At 36.5% G+C, this 27,421-nt stretch overlaps 1 protein-coding gene across 1 annotated transcript in view; it reads left to right on the top strand.

Annotated features, from left to right (window-relative positions):
- Nucleotides 1-17,789: 17,789 nt before the first annotated feature.
- LOC101394687 (SAM domain-containing protein SAMSN-1) overlaps nt 17,790-27,421 on the top strand; it is a 49,169-nt gene continuing 39,537 nt past the window's right edge. The window contains exon 1 of the mRNA XM_004440733.3: nt 17,790-17,965. Coding sequence (XP_004440790.1) covers nt 17,909-17,965 — 57 coding nt within the window. The 5' untranslated portion in view covers nt 17,790-17,908. The remainder of the gene's footprint in view (nt 17,966-27,421) is intronic.

Genomic DNA, 27,421 nt, shown 5'->3' on the forward strand with positions numbered 1-27,421 from the left:
TCCATCACCACATATATGTGCCCCTTTGCCCCTTATGCCCACCCCCCAACCATCTTCCCCTCTTAAACCAGTCATTTTTAAGTGGCATTATATGGTTAGCCATATCTGATGCAATAGGTTTTTTTTTAATCTTAGTGTTCTTTTAAATGTCAGAATAGGGTGTGGGAAATGAAAATCATTGGTGTTAAATAGTAACAAAACTGATGATTTTGAAATATTTATGTTAAAAGGCTTTTTGAAATTGAGTACTTAGCTTCTGTATGCAATCCTTGGATATCCTTATTCACCACAATTAGTAAATTTGATGGCTATATTTATTGTGCATTAATTCAGTTCAGATGAAAGTAAAGGAGAGTCTCCCTTGACTAAAATACAACTGTATCTAAATTCAACCAAAGGAACCGCAGTGCAAATGTGGTTACTGCCAATGAGTTGTCAACCAAAGCAACAGCTTGGCCTTTGTATCTGGGCAAGTTGTTAGAAAGGTGAGGTTATGTCTTTACCAGTAAGAAAAGCAGAACTAATTAGAACATCAGTCTGCATATATGGAATGGAAGTGAATAAACTATGGTATGTCCTTGTTCTTTCCATTGTCTAGACATATGCCCCACTCCTCACCCCACTGGCAAGGAGACATAATACATTGGCTTGCCTTTTGAAGTTAAATATATCAACCAATCACCAATATTTATTAAACCTCTAGTATCCATAGAACATTTTTGCATTTTTATTGTGGCTAGCATTGTACTCACCAGGATGTTGAGAGGTTAATGCATCATGGTATAAGGGGAAGGCCCTTAGACTTAAAAGGAAGGAACCTTGAATTTAAATTTGGAATCTATGACATACACAGTCACATTACTGTCTGATCCCCAGTTGCTTCTTCTGTGTAGTGGGAAAAATGTAGCCTTTCTCCCAGATTTATTGTTAGGATGGTAAGAGATATTTTACGCAAAGGCGCTTTGCTCTCCACCTGGCATATCGATGGTGGTCAAGAACCCCACGAACCAATGTTAAAAGGAAACAAATACATATTTTAGAAAGTTGCATCTCAAAACTAGTGTGGAATTTATAGATTCAGGTGTAAACAAAGCATTTTTTTGAGCTCATTGACTTGCTTTTGAATTTTAATACCATCTCTAAACTTCGCAGTATGACTCCTAGTGTAAATGTTAATGGTGTCAATTGAGGATGAATACTTGAAGATATTTTCTGTACATCTTTATGGCATACACGAATCAAACTGTGTTTTTTTCTCAGCATTACGTGCTCCCTGGTATGTCCCTTCCGTTTTTCTCCCCCCACCTCCGATCAATTTTGATTACTTCTTCAGTCGCTTTTCCATCCCTTCGAAGCTGCACACAGTAAGTGTGTGCTTGCTGCAACTTCTCCCGGGTTGCTTTTGAGTTACTTTCCTCTGCCTTCAATTTCCTTCTCTGATTGCTCCTGAAAAGTACTCCTTTGGGGTCTTAGGAGGAAGTGACAGTGTAGGAGGCATTGGAAAAGAATTAACACATAGAAAGTGGGGAAAAGGAAAGAGACCAGAGGGTAGGAGGAGAAAAGTGAGGAGGTGGCACATTCTTCCATTATAATGCCAAGGTTTATATGTACAGCTGACTGCTGAAGAAATGAGTGGAGTTGCTTCTGGCTTGCAATTTTCTCCTTTAATTTGCTTGTGAGTTTTATTCTGCATAGAGGGTTTGGCTATGTGGTATAGTGAAGGCAGACAGGCCTGGGTTCAAATCTTTACTACTTGTTAGCTTTTTGACTTTAGATAAGTTAGCTGTTTTATGTTTCAGTTTGATCTTTGTAAAATAGGAGAGAATAGTACTTTATACAGTTGTAAAGAGGATTAAATGAGATACAGTGATCTATAGAAGGGTACCAATAAATGTTTGCTCATTTTCCTCTTCCAAGAAATCTCTCTTCTTCTTGTCTCATTCTATACTTTAATAATGAACCAGACTGAGTGTGGAATAAGGCGCATGGTGGCTTTTTAATTTGTAAACTATATTCACTGTCTGTGTATCCATATTAACTCTTCTTTCAAGTCAGTGTTTTGGAGACATCTAAGTTGCTCTCTTAGATTATCTGATTTGAAATCAATTGCTTGGATTCAGAACTAGCCATCTTCTTCCTTCTAAAATCCAGATAGTACTACAGTTATGCACTGCATAACGATGTTTCAATCAACAATGGACCACATATACGACCTTGGTCCCATAAGATTAGTACCATATAGCCTAGGTATGTAGTAGGCTATACCATCTAGGTTTGTGTAAGTACACTCTATGATGTTCACACAATGATAAAATCACCTAATTGATGCATTTCTCAGAATGTATCTCCATTGCTAAGTAAGACATGACTATATATGCAAATCAGAATTTTTTTTTTTTTTTTGAGGAAGATCAGCCCTGAGCTGACATCCGACGCTGATCCTCCTCTATTTTGGAGAGGAAGATTGGCCCTGAGCTAAAATCTGTGCCCATCTTCCTCCACTTTATATGGAACGCTGCCACAGCATGGCGTGACAAGCGGTGCATTGGTGCACGCCCAGGATCCGAACCCAGGAACCCCGGGCCTCCGAAGCGGAGCGTGCGCACTTAACCACTTGTGCCACCAGGTCGGCCTCTCAAATCAGAAATTTTTAAATGGAGATATTTTCCAATGCTAGGCACATAGTAGTGTGTTTGGAGGAAGGAGTGAAAAAAGTGAACAAATGCCAGTGGGTAAGTATATCTACTCAGCCACCCCATGTAAACACAGGGTATTTTTAGTTTGCTGTCGCTGCTGTTCTTAATTGCGCCTATATCACTTGTTCAGTCTTCCTATTTAGGTGATTTTACCACCATGGATACTGACACAAATGTCAATTACAGAGAGACAAAGCACTTCTCTATCAATATCCATATCCACAAGCCATCGAAAATATTTTATATCTATTCATTCCTTGGAGAAAATGTGTTTTGCAGGATGTGAAACCATTGTACAATACTGATGAAGGCCTCTGACCTCTCTAAAATGTCATTTTGTAGGAATCACTAATATAGAACGCTCTGTTGTTTGTGCCCCCATGGCTTAATCAAGGGGAAGACGGTCATGTGACGATAGTACAGCACTACATTGTCACCACAAATGAAGAGACCAGTACTGCCCTTATCTATCTGTTTCCTTACATCGAGACTCTTCATGTCTCTGAGCCTTGACTTTCCCAAGTGAAGTTTATGATTTTACATATCAGATTTTTAAATTTATTATACTGTATACTTCATGTTTAAAAGAAAGGGAAGTGATGTTCAATTGCTCCTTCAATGTAATACAATTAGAAACATATACTTTACATTTTTGGTTATGCCATATAATTAATATTTTTGTAACATTGTCAGTTACGGTATTCAGTAAATGAGATGAAAGACACATTGAGGCATGTTTTATATTCATTACCTTATTTACTCATATATGCAAGTACATGTTGTGTCTCAGGAGTTTATGATGAAATTGCAGAATGTGAATCAGAATGCCTTAACAGTGTCTTCTTGTTCTCTAGTGAATTCTGTCACTTTAGTAAAGATACATCACTTATAAAGTGTGTGTGTGTGTGCATTTATGTTGCTTGAAATACTGAAAACATACTCAAGTCTTTTGTATTTATAAATAGGATCTATTTAAACTATTCAAGATTAGAAACAGCCTAAGATTAGAAACAGCCTAAGAGTAGACAGCCTTAAAAGTCAGAGGTTTGAGTGTCACCTACCCCAATTAGAAAGAAGCCATTTGCTGGCATGGAAGCTGCCAGTGATCATCACAGTTCATGACATTTCTAGGAAATGCACCTAACAGAAATCACAGTTGTACTCCAGCATACTTAGTCTTGATCTTAGTGATAGTACGTTTCTTAAGTTTTTTACTTGCATAGGAATAGACATTTCAAAAATATGGATATAGAACAGTTTCTCCAATTAAGATAAAGATCAAGGAAAACAATTCTGGGAACTCAAATAGCTTGCTACTGGAAAATTAATTTTATTCATTTCATGGTTATAAGATTTTCAACTGAATTATTTTTTTATCAATATCAACATCATTTTAAGTGTCTGTTTCATAGTATTAGTATCATCATTTTTTATTGTGACATTTCCATCACTAAATAAGGTGGTCTGGCAGGATTGAATTTCAAAGTATGCCCCCTTTCTTTATCCAGGTAACATTCTGCACACGGGAGAGCTCTAATACAACATTTTGGACCAAGTGAGAGAAGAAGGGTGATCTCTTCTCCATCCTTTTTGTTTGTTTCATGGATGAGGAGATACTAAGGAAGTATAGTGGTCAATAAGCTTTGGAAATTTTGCAAATTCTCTCCATCCCCTACCTCCAATCTATGCTCCACATTTTAGCCAGACCCTTTTATCTAACATGCAAATCTTCGCATCACTCTCTTCCTTTGGCAACAGTTCTTTAGTAAGTCCCATCCCATACAAATGTATACTCCCGTTACATTCAAATCTACACTATTTAGCATAGTGTATTCGTTTCCTAGGGCTACCACAATAAAGTACACAAACTGGGTGGCTTAAAAGAACAGTTATTGTCTTCCAGTTCTGGAGGTTAGAAGTCCAAAATAAAGGTCTTGGCAGGGCCATGCTGTCTCTGAAGCCTTTAGTGGGGGCTGCTGCTTTGCTTTTTCCAGCTTCTGGTAGCTCCAGGTTTCTCTTGGCTTGTGGAAGCATGACTCCAGTTTCTGCTCCGTCTTCACTGGCTATCCTCTCCCCGTGTGTTTCTGTCCAGTTTTCCCTCTGTGCATGCGTCTGTCCAAATTTCCCTCGTCTTTTGAGGACGCCCGTCATATTGGATTAAGGGCTCGCCCTACTCCTTACATTTTAACTAATTATATCTGCAACAACCCTATTTCCAAGTAAGGTCACATTCTGAGGTACTGGGGGTTAGAACTTCAACATATGTTGTTGGGGGGGATACAGTTCAACCGATAATGCATGGTCTCCAAACCCTCCATAGTCTGACTTTAAACCACCTGCCAGCCCCATCGTCTGTCTTTCTCCTTGTTTACCATACGCACTTGCTTGTAGAGAATTACGCCTCACTCCCAAACCATACCAAACACTCTCATGCCTCTGATCCTATCATATACTCTTCTTAGTGTTGGAATGTCTCTGCCTTTTCCCTTGTCTGCCTGCCAAGTTCCTGTTTGGCTCACTATTACCTCAAGCGTGGCCTCCTTAGTGAAATTTTTCTTTATTTTTCCAAATTAGCAATTTTCCCCCATGCTTTCCCTGCTCATGCATCTTGGATTGATACAGAGCACATTACACTGGATTCTCATTGTCTATTGGTCTTCCTGTCTTCCCACTAAACTGTAAACTCTTGGAAGGCGGTACCCACACCTTTCCGTCTTTGGACACATGGCAGAGTGCCAGGTCTACACTCAATAAATCAGTCAATAAATATTTATATAATATTTATATAATATAAATATAAGATAGGGCCCCTCCTCCATATCTTGGAATATGACAAAAATGATGAGAGGAGCCCAGAAGCAATAGCTTATGCCTGTGAGGCATTCAGTACCATTCCGTCTTCTCACTGTCTGCCTAATGGAGGGATTCTGCCAAGTGCCCATCACCAGTGCAAGACAGTCAGTCATAGAAAAGGCCTTAAAGTGTGTTACGTTTTTCCAAGCCGGTGGCCAGAGGTGTGACGGCTTAAAGAGCAGCTGCAGGCTTCTACAGTTTCTAAACTGCTACCTTCTCAGGGTGACACTGAGTAGATTCTGTTCACCTACTGACTGCCAGCAGAGGACATGACCTTTGCTGGCTGAAACAAAGAAGCTGGATTTGCATGAACCATATGACATACTAAGTGTACCAAGAACTAGAAAAAAAAAATCCACAGTTTTCCCCTAAGTATTTATTATCGTATAAAGAAAGTGTGTTTTCTTTTTTGAAGAAGTGTTAGTTTTCGAAAGTACCATCTCCACAAAGATAAGTTGATAAGTTCAAGTCAAGCTCTAATATTCAGAGAATTATAGGACCGGGGTTTTAGCAAGGATGGGACCAATATAATTTCTTTAAATAGGTAAGGATATATTTCATTTCAATGAATGCTTTGCAGGAAAGCTCACAGGCTTAGCATTAGAAGTCCTAGAATCAGGACCTGAGTTGGTAGAAGAGGAAATTCAAATACTCAGTTTCCTATATGCATAAAATCAGGGTAAGTACTTCATAGGAAAGCTGTTAGGGTAAAATAATTCATGTTAAAAGGTGTTCAAGCCTTGGGAAAGAATGCTATATAAATCAATAATAGATCATTATCATCATTAGGAAGGTATGTTGACATATCTTATGGATTTTTCCATAAAGAAGAAAGTATTCTTTTGAAGTGGTTGATAGGGTTTCAAAACTTTTGCAAGATTTTTTTCTGATAATATCTAGTTAAACATTTATTCTGCCTGCCCTAATCCCTTTTGGTTTTGAAGGGTATGAATTCTGAAATTTTGATCCTGATACTTGTTAATCCAAGGAGATGGCCTAAAGTGTGCAAACCTGTAGAGTTGAGTTTGTTCATTCACTCAGCAAACACTTTCTGATCCTCTCTATGTACCAGGCTCTATGCTAGTGCTAGCAATAGTCCTGGCCTCTGCCTTCTAGGTAATGAAAACAAACAAACAAACAAACAAAAGCAGTAAAAACTGTCAAGCAGCCGTATGTATTTAGTTAGGGAAGGCCCTCTGTGCAGGTGACGTGGAGGTTGACGCTTCAAGGATGACCAGGAGCTGGCAATGTGAAAAGGGAAGGGAAGAGCACTTCAGGCAGAAGAAGGACCTTGACCAAAAGTCAAAGACAGAAAAGAACTGAATGGTGTCCATGCACAGGCAGAAGACCAACATGACCTGATCGGAGAAAGAAAGGAGGAGAGTGGCCTACATAGGCAAAGGCCACAGATGTTCAGGCCTTCCTGGTCATGGGAAGGAGTAGGGAGTTTGTTTTACGTAGAGTTGCAGATCCACATTTAAATGCTTATCGCTAAATCTAGTGAAAGCAGAACTGAGTTCCCCTGTAGAAATTTCCCCTGGTTGGTGGCTGGGGATAAACAGTATATTCAAATACCATTACAGCATGTGACAGTGAGAGAACATCATGTTAAACTAGCAACGACATACGTACGGGCTTTGGAAATCAGAGGTTGCACATGTTACCAAGAAGTTGGGTCACACTGTGACCACGTCCTAGAATGAGAGTGGGGCTTGAATCCCTAGGAATCTCATGCTATTCTACCTTTGTATTTGAAGGAGAGGATGAAACTAGCATTTGTTAAGACCTTCTCTGTGTCAGGAATTTTATACATATTGTCTGACTTACTCCCAACAACAATCTCATGAGGAAATATCATTTTCCCCTTTACCAATGAGGAAATTGAAATTTGGAAGGGTCAAATGTTGGGCCCAAGTTTGTATAGCTTGACTGAACTCAAACCCATGTCAGTCGTCCAAAGTCCACACGTTCTCACCACGCCACAGGGCCTCCGTGAATGGGTGATGTGAGGAAAAGCTGACCCCAAGCCAGGCTTGCTCAGCAGGGCACTAGTCACCAGAGTGTATAACTGCTGTAGGGGCTGCTCCGTGTGGTTAGAATTCCATATCCTTGAAAATAAAATAGGGAATCTGATTACTCTCCAACTAGGTATTAGTTTTCAGTTAATCAGTTAGTTTTCTTGGGCTGCTGGGCATAGATTGCTATTTGGTTCAACATACTATTGACCGAAAAAACTAGACTTTTGTTTCATTTCTCACAAGTATATCTGAAAAGTTATGGAAAGTTTTCTTATTAGAGAGGAAAATAGAATTGAGTTGTGGGTGACGTACTTGTAAAATCCTGTAAATGATCACCTGATTTTTCCCTTCCCAGAAATGACAAATGCAAATGCTTTAAAATTAGAAGGCAGGAGGGTTTCTGAGGGGCAGTGCCTCACTGTGGCTTCATGCTTTATGCGGAAACCTCACGGTGTGTGTGTTGGGTCCGGGAGGGCAATATATACACCCACACATACATGTACACATATACATACATATACACACATGTGCATATGTATGTGATTTGCGTGTATATATATGACATTGTGAAATTTGATTTTGCTGTGGTAAACATTTTTACATTAAAAACTTCCACTGCAATCATACTCCATTTATTTTATAAATCAATTGATATGCAAGTAAAGTATTTCATCTTATATTGTAGTCAAAGTTGAGGGGATGAAAATAAAATAAGGGGTTTTGATTGTTCAAATAAATAGGCCAGACATTTGCTATCTCCTGTAGCTTTCCAGCTTTAGCATAGTTTCAAATGGGAAGGTCTGAAAAATAATCTGGTTACTGCTCAATTAGCTATAAATTTTTCTGATGAGTGAAGGTAGAAAGGAAATAGAAATACTTTTGTTCTTCCTGTTTAAGAATAGCTTTTCTGAGGAAAGGAAGCTCATATGTTTCTTCAGCAAAATTGTATTAATTACATTTTTCTTCGGTAGGTGAAGACAGGAAATCATGGTCCATTAATCAGCACAGCCTACCTTCCTCTTGGCTTCTGAGGAAAGAAGTATAAAAAAAACGGGGATTTTAATAGTACGTGAAGCGTACTGTGTTCAGATAAAAGTTAATTAAAAAAACACTTTTGTGCAAAGTTAATTGAATTTGTTCGGTCACTAATGTACTATGGACAGAATTTCCTTTCAGCCTAATGAGGCTGAATTATATTCTTAGTTTAAAAATTACTTTGAAGATTTTTAATAAAAACATGACTTTTTATTGTTTCATACTATCTATAAAGAATGAAAGGGCAAACTCATAGGATACTGTATTTCTGTGCTTGTGAGAAGAATCTGAAAAAGTGGAGAGAGCACAATTACTTAAATGTGAGAGTGGACTTCCATGGAAAACCTTCATGTCTGTGTCCTGCCTTCTTTCTACTGCATCATGCCAGTAGTCATGCCCTATGTCAATCTTAAAAATTGTAAGGTAGGAGTGGTGGTGATAAGAATCAATTTTATGTAATTAGCTACATGTTCCATAAAATTAGCAGCTTAGCAAATAAGATAAGGTAAAGAGATGCAAATGTTTTAAAGGGCAGAGTGAAAGAAGAGAGTCAGAGGTGATAAAAATGTGAAGAAATATAGTTGGCAAAACTAAGCTTTGCTTACATATAGTATATTATCCACATACATTTACCAAAAAGATGCAAACCCAGAGAGACAAAGACGTTTGGTAAAAGGACAGAAGAGATGCTAACTAGTGTTTGGGACAACGGAAGGTGATTGGAGGATTGGAGCAAGTGGCAGTCTTAGAACCTGCAGAAAAGGATGCTGTGGTGAAGTGAGTCAGTGGGCACCAACGACCCCCTGAGAGCCTCAGCCTTTGAAGCTGCTCCCTCTCCTCCACAGCCCTCCCAGGACATGGGAGGATTATTACCTACAGAACCTGAATGGGATCAGAGAATAGGACTCCAGAGACTTCCATTTGGGGGTCTTTTGATGAAAAAGCTTCCTTGCTGCCTGATCCCCTAATAAGCCCACCCATTTACACAGAGCTTTTAGTCAGGATTTTCATACCATGCTCTTGGTGATGTATCAACAGCCAAGGATCACTGGACATTTGAAGAAAGCCTCAAACATGAAAGAGATCAAAGCAAACAGAATAAAAAAATCAGGAAAAACAAAGAATATGAGACAAAAGGAAAATTATAAAAATGATAATAACCTCGGAAAGAGGAAAGAACATATTGCATGTATTTAGTTCTTAGTTGGTGTTTAGTATATGCCAGTTACTTTTCTCCTAACTTTAATAGTGTCTTAATCCTCATAGCAATCCCTGTGAGGTAGGCCCTACTATCAGGTCCATTTTTTAGAAAGGCTAAGTAACTTGCCACGGACATCCCAGTAAATGGCAGAGACAAGATTTGAACCCAGGTAGTCTGCTTAAAGTCCACCCTCTTACCCATTGCATTTTACTGCCTTTCCAAGAATTAAGAACAGAATGTTCTTCAAGGCCCACTTTAGTTAGGTTTAATAACATATTATTATTAAAATACAACCCTGAAATAAAAGCTAAGACTTCAAAAATAACCTGTATCCATCCAACCCCCCATCCTATCCTCCTGATTCCCTCTACCCAAGTAAATCATTATACTAAATGCTATGTTCCTCATTCCTTTATTTTTTAAACTGTGTATGTGTTTTTTGTGTGTGTGTGTGAGGAAGATTAACCTTGAGCTAACATCCGTTGCCAGTCCTCCTCTTTTTGCTGAGGAAGATTGGCCCCGGGGTAACATCCATGCCCATCTTCCTCTATTTTATATGGGATGCCGCCACAGCATGGCTTGACAAGTAGTGCATCTGTCCGTGCCTGGGATCTGAACCCGCGAACCCAGGGCCACTGAATTGGAGCACACAGACTTAACCACTACGCCACCAGGCCGGCCCCTGTATGTGTTTTTTTTTTTTAAAAGAGCATCATGCTATATGTAATTATTTTGGGAACTGTTCTTTTCACTCAATATTATATTTCCAAGATTCACTATATTGTTGCATGTCAATTGATTTCATTAATTTTTACTGCTATATTTAAAAAAAGACAATGTTATGCAAAGGGAACAATCAGAAAGAACTTTTGCAAAATAAAATATTATACTTAAAATGTTTATTAGAATAATTAGTAGAAAAAGTAATGGAATTTCCTAGAAAGGAAAAAAACCAAACCAAACAAAAAAAGTGAAAAAAAAAAAAGGAGTGGAAAACAGAGAAATATAATAGAATGAGAGTAGCAATCCAGGATGTCTAACATTAGGCTAATCGGATTTCTAGAAAGAGAGAACAGAGAAGGAGAGATGAAGACTTGATCAAGAAACACAGACCTGAAGGTTATGTGTTTTCAGTTTGAGAGAGCCATTGAGTGAGCAGTACAAGGAATGAAAAAAATAACCGATATCAAGGCACATAATATGACATTTTAGACATATCAAGAATAAAGGAAAAATGTATATATAGAGAGAGAAGAAGTCCATATACAATAAACCAGAAATCACAACGACATTAGGCTTCTCAACAACAACTCTAGAAGCCAGGAGACAATGGAGAGGCCTTCTAAATTGTGAGAAAAGAACAAGGCTAGGATACTATTTCAAGTAAAAATAGCATTCAAATGTGAAGGATCTACAAGGACCTGGGACATTTCCATTGGGGAGGTGTGTTTCTTCAAATGAGATTAGACAATGAAGACGATGTGAGACTAGGTCAGAGAGGATCCAAACCAGGAGAAGATTGAGGAGAAGTTCCATTTCAGCCTCAGCACTGCATACTTAGGGAATAACCAAAACACACTGGAACAAAGAAAAAATAAATCTGAAATGTTTGAGCATTTGAAATTACAAGTATGATGTCTGAACTTAAATATTCAAAACAGATCAATTGATAGATTTGCTTGGGGGCATTTATTTGGGATATATTAACAAAACATGGGGGACCGACCATTAAAAAGGAAGGCAATTATGAACTCCAAAGATGGACAACAAAGGAAACCTAAAGCTCTAAACACAGTTTGACTTATTTGTGAACAATATTTACAAAATAATAATTACTAATGATTTAACTAAGTAATTATAAGGGAGTTGGAGAGTAAAAAGAGTAGGAAGTCCCCAAGGACACAAACAGGAATCAATAGACAATGTCTAATACATAAATCAAAACAGTATGGACCTATCATACAGAAAAATGAATCTAACCAGTGAGAAAGATGGTTTTAATACTGGAGGGATCAGAAAAAGAATTGAAATAGGAAGTCTGGGAGTGGAAAGTGATGTGATAGGGAGCTTCTGGTTTTTAATTTTCTAGGGTAAGCATGTGAATTTTTACAAAACTTAAAGTGACATTTAGAAGTAGAGAAGGGAACAGTATTCTAGAAATATGAGGATTATGACCATAATTTGGATGTGACATTGAGGCAATAAAACACTGGTAAAATTAAGAGTCAAAGGTTAAGAGAATAATAAGTACTTCTCAGAAATATAAATTGGCGAACTATAGCTCCAGATCAAGGAGGAAATAGAACATGCTTATGGAAGTAACTTCACAGATAATATCCATTCATAGATGGATACTTGATCAAAAGCCATCAGCAGGGAACCTCGGAATAGAAGGAATTTCATAGAGTGTGGACAAGTCCAGTCTGTGCTCATACCATGATTCTTATAAGCATGAAATTAGAGAAAATGATTATTAAAGATAGCATTGAGGGGCTCTTGGCTCTTCTTAGAGTCACTACAACGTGGCTTGGGTTGGAGAAAGGAGAGGGAGTGGTAGCAGGTTTGTCCCTGTGGAGCAGAGTCTTCATTAAAGAAGATGGTTCTAGATTGGTTGCACATTTACTGGTTTCTAGTTTTTATACACACATAATGATTGAAACACTCTCTCCAACCAGTAGCTCAGCATTACCCTCTCCTCAGCCCTTACCATTCCTGACCCTAACTCTCAAATAAATCACTCCCATTTTATGCCAGGTCTTTAGGTATGTCAAGGCATCACTATGATATAGAATGATGTTTCTGACCTGAGGTTTAGGACTGAATCCTGACTCTACCACTTCCTAGCTGTGCAAACTGGACACATTACCTAACCTCACCTGGAAGTTGATGATGACAACATTAGTACCAGCTCCTGGAAATTTTGTGAAGATTATGTGGGAAATATGTATGAAGCACACAGTACAATGCCAGACATGTAATAAGCACTCAAAAATGATAGCCATTATTACTTTTATTAACTTTGAGAATAAGATAACTTTATGAATATTGTAACTTTTAATCATAAATGGATGAAATTATATTTTATCATTGCTTATTGTGGCAACCACTTAGAAAGTATATATTTATAATTTATTGAAATAATCTGAGTGATTTGCATTTGTTTTGAACTCAGCTTCCCTAATACTTTTAGTCACTGTTGAACTGGTACTCCTCATTTTGTCTTCTCTTACATTGTTTTCAAACATCTTACCATGCAGAGATGTGACCTAAGAAGTTCTTTGTCTCTTTCAAGAGAGTTTATTTCTGTATGATTCTTTAGGTTCACCATTCATCTTAGACTATTGGTCCTTTTTATTTATCTATAGTCTCTATTTCTTCTACAATTAAGATAACGAGATAATGTGCTACATTATCTCTTTAGAAATTTTAAATAAGAAATAATGTTGCAAGGGCCAGACTCTCTCCCAAGAGACTTCCCAAGTATATTTAGGGCCTGACCAGCAGCCCTCCTCTCTCAGGAGCCCAATGTTTTGAGCCTTTTTTGGGACACACTCTCATTAACTACCATGGCGATTTATTAATTTATAGTGAGAAATAGCAATTGCAGAGTTTTAGGGACTTGATGTCCATGTGAACAATGCATTCTCCTCCTGGAGACAGACCTACGTAAGGAGACAAATCATCATCAGAAGGTTACTCATTGAGTTTAAAATCAAAATAACGTAATTAGAAAAAATTGTTGTTTACTGAAATTCAGCTAAAATTGCTTGATACATCCATCTCCACATGATGGATTATCTTGTCAAGAGAATTAAGATCTCAAAGTTCACTGAAGCGCTCTCTTTCTTGAACCCAGCAGCTTGAATGGATACTACCAATATTTACCTGTGTTACTTCCCTTTTTCTATGTGAGGCAAAATGAATTAAGATTCACTCACACCTTCTTAAGTGGTTTGGGCATCACCCCATCACTGTTAGTGAATGTATGAGAGCTCTACAATGAAGCTCTGGCAAGGCACTATATCACAAGAGGAAATTAATAGGTGAAATATTAATTTCTTATGTAGACTTGATATAGGTTCTTGGAAGAAAATTAATCCTTGTGGTAGATATACTTAATTTCAGGCCTTGATGGGGAAAAAAAAAATAAACCTCAATAGCTCCTGTCTTCTCTACACCCCTCCTTAGTAGGATCAGAATTTTCTCTTCTCTCAATCTTCTCCTCAAAACTTGAGCTCATCACTCCCTAAAGCAGGTTACTGGGCAAAGCAGAAAAGAAACTGTAAGGCTTTCAATTAGTAACACATTAGAAGGGATTTCAAGAGCTTGGGGAAGGGAGTAGGTCCCTAACAGAAAAGGATTAGTAAATAAGAACTCCAGAAGCAGAGAATGTGTAAGTGATTCCAGAGAGCTAGGATATGTGAGAGATTGACAGGGAAGCCATCATCTTCCCACAGTCTTCCCCCGTCCCCCCAACCGTAGGCCTGGGGGAATATCCATCCCACCATTTTTCTGTAAACCCCAAGTCTAAAGAATGAGGTGTTTTATGCATCATATGGTAAGAATCAGCTAGATAACTAGAGTAGGGTACAATGCCTGATATGTTGTATATGGCTATACGGCTTTGAAACTACCATCTGAATTGTTGAGTCAAGAACTGCGCAGAACTTCATCAGATCCCGGTGTGTATTTGCTTCAAGATATCCTGAGTGGGGTTAGGATTTGTATAATAGTATAGGATCTCCACTTCCAGCAAGCCACAAACAAGCAAGAACACAACAGCCCCACTGGCCTTCTTTCTGTAAATTTCCCTTCCCCATTTTGTAGCGAGAAGCCTGCTCTGAGGGGCCAGAAAGACGGGAAGAACTATCAAGGATAAGCTGCTTTTATGATTGACTCCTTTTCTTTATCATAAGTGACTAAATTCTGTAGGTCTGAACAGAGTACAATCCAATCCTTTTCTATAAGAATTAATCTATCTTATATTAAATGTTAATTTCAGAGTTGTATTCCATGATAACAATCTTACTTCCTTATTTTTCAAGTTCTTGGAAGGTGTCTCTCTGTTGTCCTCCTCCAACAATGCATGTGAGGCACAGTCAGGAGTATTTTAGGTTATAGTTACTAAAATAGCTCTTGGTCCTGTTTGCCCCAATACACAGAAGCATAAGATTTCCTGTGACTAAGTCCACATGTTGGAGAAGGTGTAAATATTAAGGCAGTGTGGGGATCCTAGTCTCATTTTTAAAGATTTGGTTTAAAAACCCTCCATCCATTGAAAAAACGTATCTTAAAATACAGTATAGGCTAGGATTAATCCACAAACTACTATCTAATTTTATTCTTCAACTTGATGGCAGGAAGCAAATAGATATAGATAGAAACCATCGGGCAATCAAGATATCAGAATCAAAGACAGCAGACAGCATTTTCTCGTAGCTATACTTTTCTGACACCTATGATTTGAATTTGAAAATTCACGTTTTAGCAATCCACCAATAAATATTTGTTAGACTGCTGAAACAACTCTTTTATGGCTCACTTTACCTTCTCATAAAATACACCACAATAGCTGTCATTTGATTGCAATTTCTTTGAAATTTTGACTCACCCTCTATGACGCAGAAATAGTGACCAATATATATGCCACAAAGTCCCAACCTTGTTTCACCCTGTCTAGGTTATAAGATGTTTAAGGTAATGTGTGAAAACAAAGCACTGAGACTTTAGCTCTTTTGCAATTTCCCTGTTTCAGAACATGTCTTAAGCAACATGTGGCTTAGTGGTTTAATCATGATAGAGTGTTAGGTGTGCTCAATACTGACCCCATTCCTGTTCTGTCTACTCCGACTTCTGAATTTGCTGGATCACTCATTAAATATCTCGGTGGCCCCAGAATTCCATAAAATGGTAGATAATTGATAAAAACAGCTGCTACCTTGTCTCTTTAGATTTTTTGAGAATCAAGGAGTTGAACGTAGATTGTAATAGGACCTCAAATGTCACATCTGTCTTTTAATGTCCAGAAAACATTTTCTTGAGTAGAAGAGAAGTTTCAAAAGTTGCTTCTCCCATCTATAATTCTGAAGGAAAAGATTCCAGTTTTATTTACATTTTTAATATTTCTTATAGTGTTAATGATGGTAAAATGCCTAGAGATCATAAATTGAAATTTTATACAATTGCTTGAGTGGAACATTTTTTAAAACTGCATCTAGTCCAGCTATAGTCACTGTGAATGTGAGTGTTCTCTATTCTTTAATTAACATTATAGAAATATAATCTATAGCAAACACCATCCCAAACATAACTATTTGAAATCTCATGCTTCTTTAAGATCTACAAACATTCCTTGACATAGAACATTACTTAAATGATAAATCAGATAGTAAGTATATTCTTTATTGGTATTTCCTTTTATTCTCACCAAAACCCTGTCATGTAGTAAGTGCAAGTATTATCACTCCCATGTTATTGATTGAACTCCACAATTGAATTAAATTTCTACTCACAAATGAAGAAATGGGGGGCATAGAGGATGCAGATGTTTCAGTTAAAAAATATATTTTTTCATGACTTTCAATTTCTGAAGAGATGAAACAAAAATTTACTTAGGCCACTGCCTTTACCTAAGCCCAAACAGAAAGTTTGAAAGAAAGCGTACTTCTAGGGAATTACCCAACCTCAGAGTCCTCAGGTTTTTCAGTGTTATCTTCTGTGTTACTATTTTAAAAATACCACCCTGGTAATTCTTGAAAATATAATTCTGCTTTTAATGTCTAGTAGAAGAAGCATATTAACCATAATCTTGACAAATGTTTTCCTTCAATTCTATTATGGAACATAAACAATTTTTTTTAGCTAGTCAAGAGACTTGATTATTGTCAAATAGCACACAATAGACACTCAATATTTGTTAAATGAATTAGTGAAATTTGAACACTGGAACAAGGCCTCAGGGGGAGGAGCTTAGAGGTATGAGGGAAGACTGAGAAATAGAGTCACGTGATTCGTGACCAAGAGGTGCTGCTCATTAAGAATGTGGCACCACTGCTTTTCAACCAGAGGTTTTATAAACAGAAATCTAGGTTGATTTCCTTAACAAGCCTGTGTTAACAGAACCAAAGTTTTAGACATCCCAGAAGTCTCCCTTTGGTAAATCCCTAATTAATAAGAAAGCTTGAACTTCTTGCTTTTACTTTCTGGCATCTTGGTTTTGACATTACAATAAAAGTGTTAAACCCTTTAGTTTGATGAGGAAAGTCTTTCTAAGCCGTATTAGCTCTATTCTAGGCCTATTAAATAGAGACTCTGGATGCTTCATTTGAAGGTACGATTGATCCACTGGATCATCACTGGAATAGCAGTTATCAGTATATGGCATTGTAGTTTGTAGCAGAAAGACATTTGGTTAATTGAGGGTTCTGTTCAGTTGATTTCCATATTAATCAGGGCTTTACAACATAGTAATGTGTTGAAAAAAAAAAGTAACAATACGCATAATCATTTACTTCTGGAGTTGTATTCCCATTTATATTTATATGAATTTCGTATCTACTCTTTTTTTAAGTATATGGATACATGCTTTAAATAGGATTAGTATTGTATAAAGTTTAGTTTATTTCATCTTCTAATTTCACTTAGAAATATAAAATTGACTACCCTGAGTATTCATTTTTTGAATACTAAAAAGCCCACATCTCAAGTTTTATTTCATTTACTGGCTCAGATGTTTTCTTCCCTCTACCCATAAAATGTGTTATAGATTTTTATTTTTATATAAACTAAAAGAAATGAGTTTTATTCTGAAATCCTTATGGCTCTTATGATAACTGCAGGCATGTTAAAGTGTGAGATTTAGGAATGTACCTCATAGAATATAGCAGGGACACAGCGTTAAAGAGTTACCAAAGAATTACTGTAAAAAAAAACAAAAAACAAAACTACCCATGTTGATGTGAAGTCATATCCTGACCAAAGGAGGAAGTGGCAGCTCACTGTGCTCAAACTTATCCGCTGCTGTACATCATAGACGGCACACTGCTGTCTTCAGTTGTTTCAGGAACAACAGAAAGTGCACTCACTTGGAGTAATCTGAATTCAAAATGCTGAAGAGAAAACCATCAAATGTTTCAGAGAAGGAGAAACATCAAAAACCAAAGGTAAGGCAATTTCATATATAGTCAAACAAAACCAAAACATTTAATAGAATGCACGTATACATACACACACACACACATTGTTCTTATCTGCCAGTCATAAATCAATTCAACCACAGGGTTGAATGCTTCATGGAAAATATGGAAAAAATTGAATTGCAAAGTTAGATGTTAAGTAATACTTGACAATTATTGTCTTTGTAATTCCATCTTATAGTGCATATTTGATCATTTACATCTGTAACTGAACTTTAAGGTAAGATCATCAACTTCATGGAAATCAATTTGGTGGTCTCTGTTTGAAAGGTTGATATTATGAAATCTTCTTGCACATTTTTAATGACTATAAAGTTGTCAATGTCTTTTTAACAATCTACCAAATGCATTTTATCTCTTAAGTGCTCAGCTCTTCGTAATACATTTAATTATGAGAAGGTTGTAAAATGGAGATGTTTTGCTTAAATATTTTATTTTTTTCATATTAAAATATGATAGCTTGTTGTAGAGATTATTTTTCCTATTCTCTCTTGAACTAACACCATTATTAGGGAGAGGATTGGGTTGTGTTTTGGGAAGCATCAAAACCTCATAAATTTATAGATTTTATTTAGAATGTTATTCTATTCTTTGTCTTGAAGATAATTGCCACTTAAAAAAAAAAAAGCAGGGCATGAGATGACAAACTTTAGATTCATTGTAGAACTCTAAATTAGTTATTAGTTTCATTAATAAATAAAAGAAAGTATTTATGAAATACCATTGTCAGAAAATTTCTCCAATACTTGTACATTTCTTGAGTTTCTTGGGTAAATAGCATTTTTAATCTGTTTGTGAATAGACAGTAGCTGGTTCAGGTGTCTTTTTAAAGGACTGATTTATTATCTCTTATTGATCTTTATTTGCTTGGTACCCGTTCTGAGGGAAAGAAGTTGGGAATTTATTGTGAACTTTTGAATTGATGTGTTATTGAACAATAGTCAATTTTTTAAAACTCTCTGCAAGTTACCATGCAACCTCTCTGAAGGAAACTTAAAAACAAATTATTTCCAATCTTTGGAAACTATGAATACATGATTTTCAACATTAATTCTTTCTGATACAAAGATCTGATAAAGGATAGACGAGCATCATGAGTTAAAAATACAGCTAGGGTAACACATCGTGATTTCTGTCTTTTTCCCTAATATGATAAAGATTCAAGGTAACATTTTCTATTTAAGATTAATTTCATATAAAATTTACTTGATTAAATGCAACCAATATTGAGTTGACAATAGTAAGTTTTAGGAAGATCACAAAAGTTAATCTGAAGTACTGGTTCTCTCCAACTATTTAAAATTTCAAGTTAGACTATCTCATATGGACTGCATTATCATATTTATGTCATTAAACTATTTTCAAAGTGGTACTTTAGTCTATCATCATCATTTGCCTTAATTGCAGGAAGTATTGTAATACAGGTAGAGTACTGATCATCTTATTGACTTCTTTATTCATAAAAGTAAAGATATATTTGATAAAATATACATCTGGGAACAAAATATATCACAGAAAACAGTCACATTGGAAACATATTAACTTTTGTTGTGAATGAATTCCCATTTTCTGTAGATGGATGGTTTCATTCTATATGAATTTAAAAAGATATATGAGTGTATGTGTACAAGTGTGTTTTTCACACATTCCAGATCAACTAAATCTTTTCCTTTTAATATGGAGGTGATTTTTTTCCAGTTACAGTCATGCATTGCTTAATGATGGATATACGTTCTGAAAAGTGTATCGCTTGTCTATTGCATCATTGTGCGAACATCACAGAGTGTACCTACACAAACCTAGATGGTATAGCCTACTACATACCTAGGCTGTGTGATACTAATCTTGTGGGACCACCCTCATATATGTGGTCTGTCATTGACCAAAATGTCATTATTCAGTGCATGACTGTATTATAATTATATATTAGAAACAACTCCTTTTTAATTCACATTTATTTTACTGAGTAATTTTGTGTATTTTATGGAAAAAAAGCCGAATCCATAAGAGATGGCAGAGATGGATGTCGTGATGATCCCTACAAATAAATGGCTAGTAGAATGAGGAGTGCAAATCTTTCATCTACTGGAAGAGAACTTAGTGCCTGGCTCTTTCCTTCAAATAGCTCATAAATAGGATTATTAGAGATTCACAGTGTAGGTTGAAAGGGAGAGACCAGAGATATTCCATAAGGGAAACTGGAAAAGCCTTGGAGAATTATTATGAAAGAAACCCACTATGTATAATGGAATGTTAATAAATTCCAGCAAGTTTAATTTGTGTCTCAGAACTCTCTATCGTCTATACGTAAATTCCAAATTAAGAAAGAAATTTGATGAATTATGGTTAAGTATTCTACATTTAGATTAGTTAATCATAAATAGCCTTGCTTAACATCCATGCAAGGGACTGTACTTCCCTTCTTGAGTTTTGTTTTTACTTTCTCATCACTAGTGCCCACTACTGATAGTGATTTTTAAAAATTTTAAGCATATCCAGGATTCAGATTTGATAAGATATGATCTCATTACACTCTATAAATGCTTAAACTATAGAATGTGATTTTCTCTGACTGTTTTTCCAACTAAAATGTTTTATTTTAGTTTTCTGTATTTATAGTGAGTTTATTACATACCAGTTGCTGTGTTCAGAGCTTCTTGTAAACTAATTTATTTAATATTTGTAACAACTCTGTGAGAGAATCACTGTTATTTAGCCTCATAGATGAGAAGGCATAGAGAAGGTTTTTAACTTGAGCAAAGACACATAGTTAGATGAAACTTAAAACTGTTAAAACTGTGTGATGTGAAATACATATGTCAATTTCCAGTGCTTCTGTTCTTAATTATTATGCTGCCACTATAAGCATAGAGACTGTAGATATTTCTATTTCTGTCTTAATTATTAGCTAAATTTTAAGGAAACCAAGGAGGACATATCTTTAAGAGCCTCTGAAAGTTGGAAAGGAATTTAGAGGTCCTCCATTACTGTCTGATTAAATGCAAGAATTCCACCTACAAAATCCCTCAGGTGTCCACCCAAGCTTCAACACTTACAATGAAACAACAGTAACAACAACTTTCTTAATATTCTAGTGTCTAAATTGTCAAAAAAACCATGACCTAATATTAAGATAAGTATAACCACATACTCCCTCCTGCACCTGGCATAACGCCTTCAGTGTAGTAGCCTGTTAATAAATATTTGTGAAGTGAGTGAAGTTTCTTGAGTCTATTATATGCAGCCTAGTTCATATATGAATACTCACTGGTGCTGTGTACTTTCATTATTCTTGGTAGCAAGTCTGTTAGTGTGTGCATAAGAAAGTTTGTATGTATGTGTGTAAATACAACTGTAATTCATTTTTAAGTTTTATTTTAAGAAGAACTCCAATATAGCAAATGTTGTGCAAGGATCCCTAGAGAGGCCTATTGTTATATAACAGTAGACCTTTGTTCCAGGTCAGGGAATATGTTAGAAACTTCAAAAATAGAAAAGGAATAGACCCCACAAATGAAACTCTGCAACTGTAGTTAGAACAACTTGGCCTTTATTTGTCTGGGATTACTGACCTGTGTTAATAAATTTTAACTGAGGTTTTTCTTTGAGTAAAGGAGATTCAAATACCACTGCTATTTTAAAGGGAAACATCGGAATAATGGCAGTTCTGGAAATAGCTTTTTTTTTTTTTTTTTACCATTTTTTTTATATCTAAAGTGCATACTAAATGAGACACCATTAGTGTCACAGATGCTAATTTTCACTAGCAATGACTGAAGTGGCATTCTTTCCCATTTGCATTTGATCCTAGCAATGATGAGAGGTGATGAGTTGATTATGAGCTGTTTTCACTGCACTGCCCGCTGTGCAAATTTATGCTCCTAGACAGGGATGACACATAGTTGTGGCATTAAAGAGCTTTCTTCATTGCTTTTCCTATCAAGACTGATAAGATATATTTTAACTCTTATTTAACCAGGTATAAGAAAAGAGAAGAGCTTATTTGCACTTGTGCTTACTTTAGGCCAGGCACTTGCACAGGGGGCTTTTGGCATTATTTTTCCCCCCAATTTACAAGAAAGAAAATGGTCCCATATATGTGAAATATTTTGCTCAAGGTATAATAGTTGGTAAAAAAAAAAAAAAAATTGGTTTGGGATTCTACGGGACAGCTTTTCTTCTTCTAGACCTGTGGGTTTCCCCTCTGCTTCTTTTTGCTTCTTCATCTGGGGTACAATTGTCAGACTAATTTAGATGAATTCAGTTGAACGTTTTGGCTTTTCCAACAAAGTTATCTCAAATAAGATACATGATGTACAATGTAGGTAATATTTTAAACTCATTTTTCTCCCTTCTTAAAAAAATGGTGCATAAATAAATATTTATTTTCACTTTTGGTTATTACCCCCCTCAGCACTGAAAAAATCTCTCAAAAGGCTCTCTTCATTTATGTATTTAGTTAGTATTTATGTCATGTTTATTTCCCAAGAAATATTTAAAGTAAATTATAATGCAAACCCAAAACCAAATAAGACAAGTCAGGAGAAAACGGAGTATAGATCACAGTAAAGCGTATTACAGGGCCACCAAGGTTGAGTTGAACATGGATCTAAGTACCTGCTACTCAGTGTGGTCCTACAGACTAGCAGCATTGGTATTCCAAAAGTTTGTTTGAAATGCAGATTCTCTGACCTACCTCAGGCCTATTAAATCAGAATATACATTGTAACAAAACACCCAGGAATTCTGAGCACTTCAAATTTGGAAATGATGTTCATATTGATGGTTCTCAACCTAGGTTGCGTATTTGAATCACTGAAGAGCTTTAAGAAATACTTATGATTGGGTTCCATCTTCAAATATTCTGATTTACCTAATATAGAATGTGCCTGAGCATCAAGAATTTTTAAAGTTTCCCAATCTTGAAACTTTTCCTACTAATCTTTTCAAAAGACTTAGAAGTTAATTCATTAATCCATTCATCCATTCCTTCATTCATTCTTCAAAACAACAAATATCTATTAAGTGCTTACTATGGACAATATAGACCATATGCTGGGAATACAGTGGTGAATAAAACAAAGATGACTGCTTTTATAGGATTTACATTTACTGGGGATGACAGACAATAAACAAGATAAATATGTTAAATATATAGTGCACTGGGTAATGATAAGTGCTAAGAAGGGAAGGAAGGGATATGAAATACAAGGGACCAGGGAAGACTTGGTGAAAATGGACGTTTGAGAAGAACTGAGGGAAACTAAGGTGCTGGCCAAGAGATTGGCTGAGGTAATCGCCTTCCAGGCAGAGGAAAGAACTAGTCCAGGGGCCCTGAGGTGGGAGTGTCCCCGGTGTGTTTGAGCAACAGTGGAGCAGAGCACGCAAGAGGAAGAGAAGTCACAAAGAGCTGGATCACAGAGGGCCTTCTAGATTATTCTAAGGATTTGGCTAACATTGAAAGATTTTGAGAAGAGAAGGATCTGGCTTACATGTTAGTGGGTTTATTCTGTCTTTTGTGTTTTCAAATACACTGAAGGGAGTGAGGGAGGAACAGGGAGATGAGACCCATTAGGAGGCTATTACAGAAACTAGGCAAGAGATGATGGTGGTTCAGACAAGGGAAGCGGCAGGGTGGATGTTGACATGATATTGAAGTTGGGATCTATTCATACATATTGTATACATTTGGATATGTATAGGAAACTTACCACATGCACTTGAAAGATGTTAAACAGAAAGGCTGCCACTGCCCTGCACTGTTCTTGCTCCCAGCTGGTGCCCACATTCCAGGGAGAAATGTCCTCATTCTTCTGCTCACAGCCACCAGAAATTCGACCCCAAACTGATGTTCCACTTCCCAAAAGTTTCTGCCTCTTTCTTCAAAATACATTTTTCTATTGGATTTAATTTTCATTTCTAGGGCACCTCAAATCAGAAGAGGTGAACTAATAATTTGCTCATTTCACCAGTTTAATTGTTTAAAAGAGTTAAACAATTTTAGCCTTGAAAATTTTTCTCCAAACAAATTCGTTTTAGCCTTCCCATTTTACAGAATATGAATCTATAATCAAGTTTCATTGCAAGCAAGTAGCAAAAGCTTTGGGGCCAAATAGATTGGCTATACTTGAAAAAACCACAGGCCCAGACAATGTATAGAAAGTTCAGGAGACAAATGGCTGAGAGAAATGACGGAAGTATGGACTTCCCTCTGAAAATTTGGATATTATATCCTATAGGAAGTGTGTGAAGTCACTACCTTGACTACCAATGCCCTGTATTTGTTAAAAATCAATGTAATGATTCACTTATGTTTTTAATCTTTCCTTGCCTTGCTTTGGGGATAAATGGCTTCATTATCCCTGCAGATTGTGTTTTTTTATAATGGAATTAAGTCCATACTCTACATATCTAAGTTTCCAAATTTAGCATTACCAAACTGATCCATTTCTCTTGCTTTCTAGTGTTAAGGATTTAGGTGAACTTTTAGAAACAAGACATTCATAATTAGCTTCTTAGTAGAGAACAAAAATGTCCTCCATTAAGACTTGATTAATAAGAATAGAAGAGGGTTTTAAACTGTCTCTGGTGGCAAATGAAGTGATTCTTCTATAGATAGAGCCATTTGTCAACATAGCTGGCTATGTCCCCTCTCCCCCTTCATATGAAGAGCTTTGGAATTTTTCACCTAGTCTGTATTAGTTTTCTAGGGCTTCCATAACAAAATACCACAGTCTGGGTGGCTTAAAGAACAGAAATTTATTTTCTCATAGTTCTGGAGGTTGGAAGTCCAAGATCAGGGTGCCAGCAGGGTTGGTTACCCTCTGAGGGCCATAAGGGAAGGATCTATTCCAGGCTTCCCTCCTTGGCTTGCAGATGGCCACCACTTGCTGCCTCTACACTTGGTTGTCCCTCTGTACATGAGCACTCCTGGTGTCTCTCTTTGTATATCAGATCTCATCTTTGAGTGGCTCTGGCCACTTACATGCTTTCCTGTCTGTGCTGCTCTTAGCTTAGAATGCCTTTGCCCATTTTTTCCAACTCATAAACGCATATCTATCTTGTAATACTTCACTGGACTCTCACTGCCCCAAGAAAGCCTCCACCAGTTAGCCCAAGGCAGTGTATGAGAGGGCATTCTGACAGAGCAGTAGGGAACATAAACTAAAGTCTTACAGATGTGGGTTTGAGGTCCTATTTCGATTTTTCCTAACCAGGGAATATTGAACATTTTATTAAGCCTCTTTTGAGTTTCAGTGTGCTTATCTTAAGAAGGAGGTGTGTTAAAGCACGTCACATAGGATTGATGTGAGAATTAATTTAATTACCATATGTAAATTTCCTAGCACATAATACATGTTTGATTAATAATCTCTCCCTCCTTTCTATTTTCATAGTACTTGTTCCACACCTCTATGTTTCTTTTACCATAGTTTATTCCAATATGCCCTCCCAACTAGAGTCACCAGCAAGAACAGGGGATGTATCTTATTCATATTTGTATCCCTGCATTTTTGTTTGGGAAAAAGGGGGATTGAACTCTGCCCGACTTTCAGACTCCATGAGCTTTCTATTACACTTTGGCTACCACCACCACCATTTGTAAATATGGAACAAAGTCGTGATTTCTCAATATGTGTACAATAAGTGTGAAATGACTAATGGATGATATTAGTCACATAAAGAAGTAATCTACTTCAAGTCACAGTTTGCAAATGGGTCACTGATAAAGATCTGGGCAGCACCCACATAAAACAAAGTAACCGTTCTTAGAATCAGAATGTAATGAAACAAAACAATAATCGAAAATTGTAATGTAATCTGTCTGAAGGAAAAAAAGCATTTGCAAAGGGAGCCTAGAATGGAGTGGGAGAGTAGAAATTTGCCATTGTGTCTGCAGAACAAGCCAGATCAACAGAAGTAAATATTCCATTTGGCTCAGCAGACTTGCTCACTTGGGTGAAATATGTACTTCAGGCTATTATAACTTCATGTCTCTAGCCCTTAATACCACCTAATTCACTGTACTGTGATTCTACTATCCTAATCAAACAAACTTCCAACGATTTTGTGTCCCATGTAGTGTTTCCTCCAGGAGAGACAATTCTTTGATCAGTCAACAAGAATATGCATTCTTCTTGGCAGTTAAATTTCTCATACCTAATCAATACTTGGTATTGCCATTTTTGGTATCTTATCAGTTTAGTTTATGAGTCAGTCCCCTCTGAGGTTTCTTAATTCTGCGAGCTTGAAAAATAAAGTTCCTGTACCTGTCAAGGGGAAGGCCTGACATTGAACAAGGAGACGTGGCCAAGGGATTGGCTTCCTAGAAGGACTGGCCTGAATTGCCAACTGGCCCCACCTTTTCTCTACATACGTAAAATAAAGATAACTAAATAATGAAGTTCCTTTTCTATATTTTTCTAATAATTTAAAAATTTAAATTCCTAGAATAAGATTCAAAGCAGATTTACCTTGTATCAAATTCTATTTTACAACACATAGTGATATGACATTAGTCTGGATATTTTTAAATTTTTTCTGAATATTTCACATGGTTATAGCTATGCAACTTTGATTTTTTTTAATAAAGTAACAAATAAATAATTCAATATATAAATTTTGTAATGTTTATGGGTATGTATTCCTTATATTGTTAGTTATTACACAGCCATCATCTTTTCTAAATTGGGCCATCTATAAATTGCATATTACTTTAAGATTATGCATATCTCACTTTAATTATTTATCAATTTTAAGGCAGCCATTACCAATGAAACAAATGTTTGTAATTTTAAATATAAAATTCCTTCAAAGATAAATGTTCTATAATTATCAGACATTATATTGTAGGCTTAGGAATTATCATAAACGGAGTTCATTTCTACCACTACTATTACATTTCAACACCAGTATTAACCCTCAATAGATTGAAATATTCATATAGCCAAATCCAAATTAGCTGAAAGGAAAATAAATGGAACTGACAACGAGGAAGTTATTGAATCCAAACATCTCTTCCAAATATCATAGCGTCAACTTACTATTAGTTTTCTCCACCTATTCTTTCCCTCTTTGGGATTACATACCGTATATTTACCCCACATAAACATGTCTGTTCTTACTACGAAAAAAACGTTGAAATTCCTAAGCGTAGTGGCAGCGGGTGCTGCCTGAGATGGGAATGTTTATAAGCTTTATGATATTAACTGCAGCACTCAACCTGAGGTGGCATAAAGCATGCAAAAAAGAACTTTCTGTCAGTTTTATTATTTCTAAAAAGGTTCCCCTTGAAGCAGAAGAGTGACCTTGCTCTGCTGAGCTGACATATGCCAGTGGATTAATGGTCGAGCTCTGCTGGAGGGAAGCTCACGGAAACATTACAACTCCAGAAGCTGGGCTGGCGGTGACCATTAATCAGGG

Source organism: Ceratotherium simum, chromosome 27, assembly GCF_057802395.1.
Source record: "Ceratotherium simum simum isolate JZ-2026a chromosome 27, ASM5780239v1, whole genome shotgun sequence".
Taxonomy (NCBI): domain Eukaryota; kingdom Metazoa; phylum Chordata; class Mammalia; order Perissodactyla; family Rhinocerotidae; genus Ceratotherium; species Ceratotherium simum.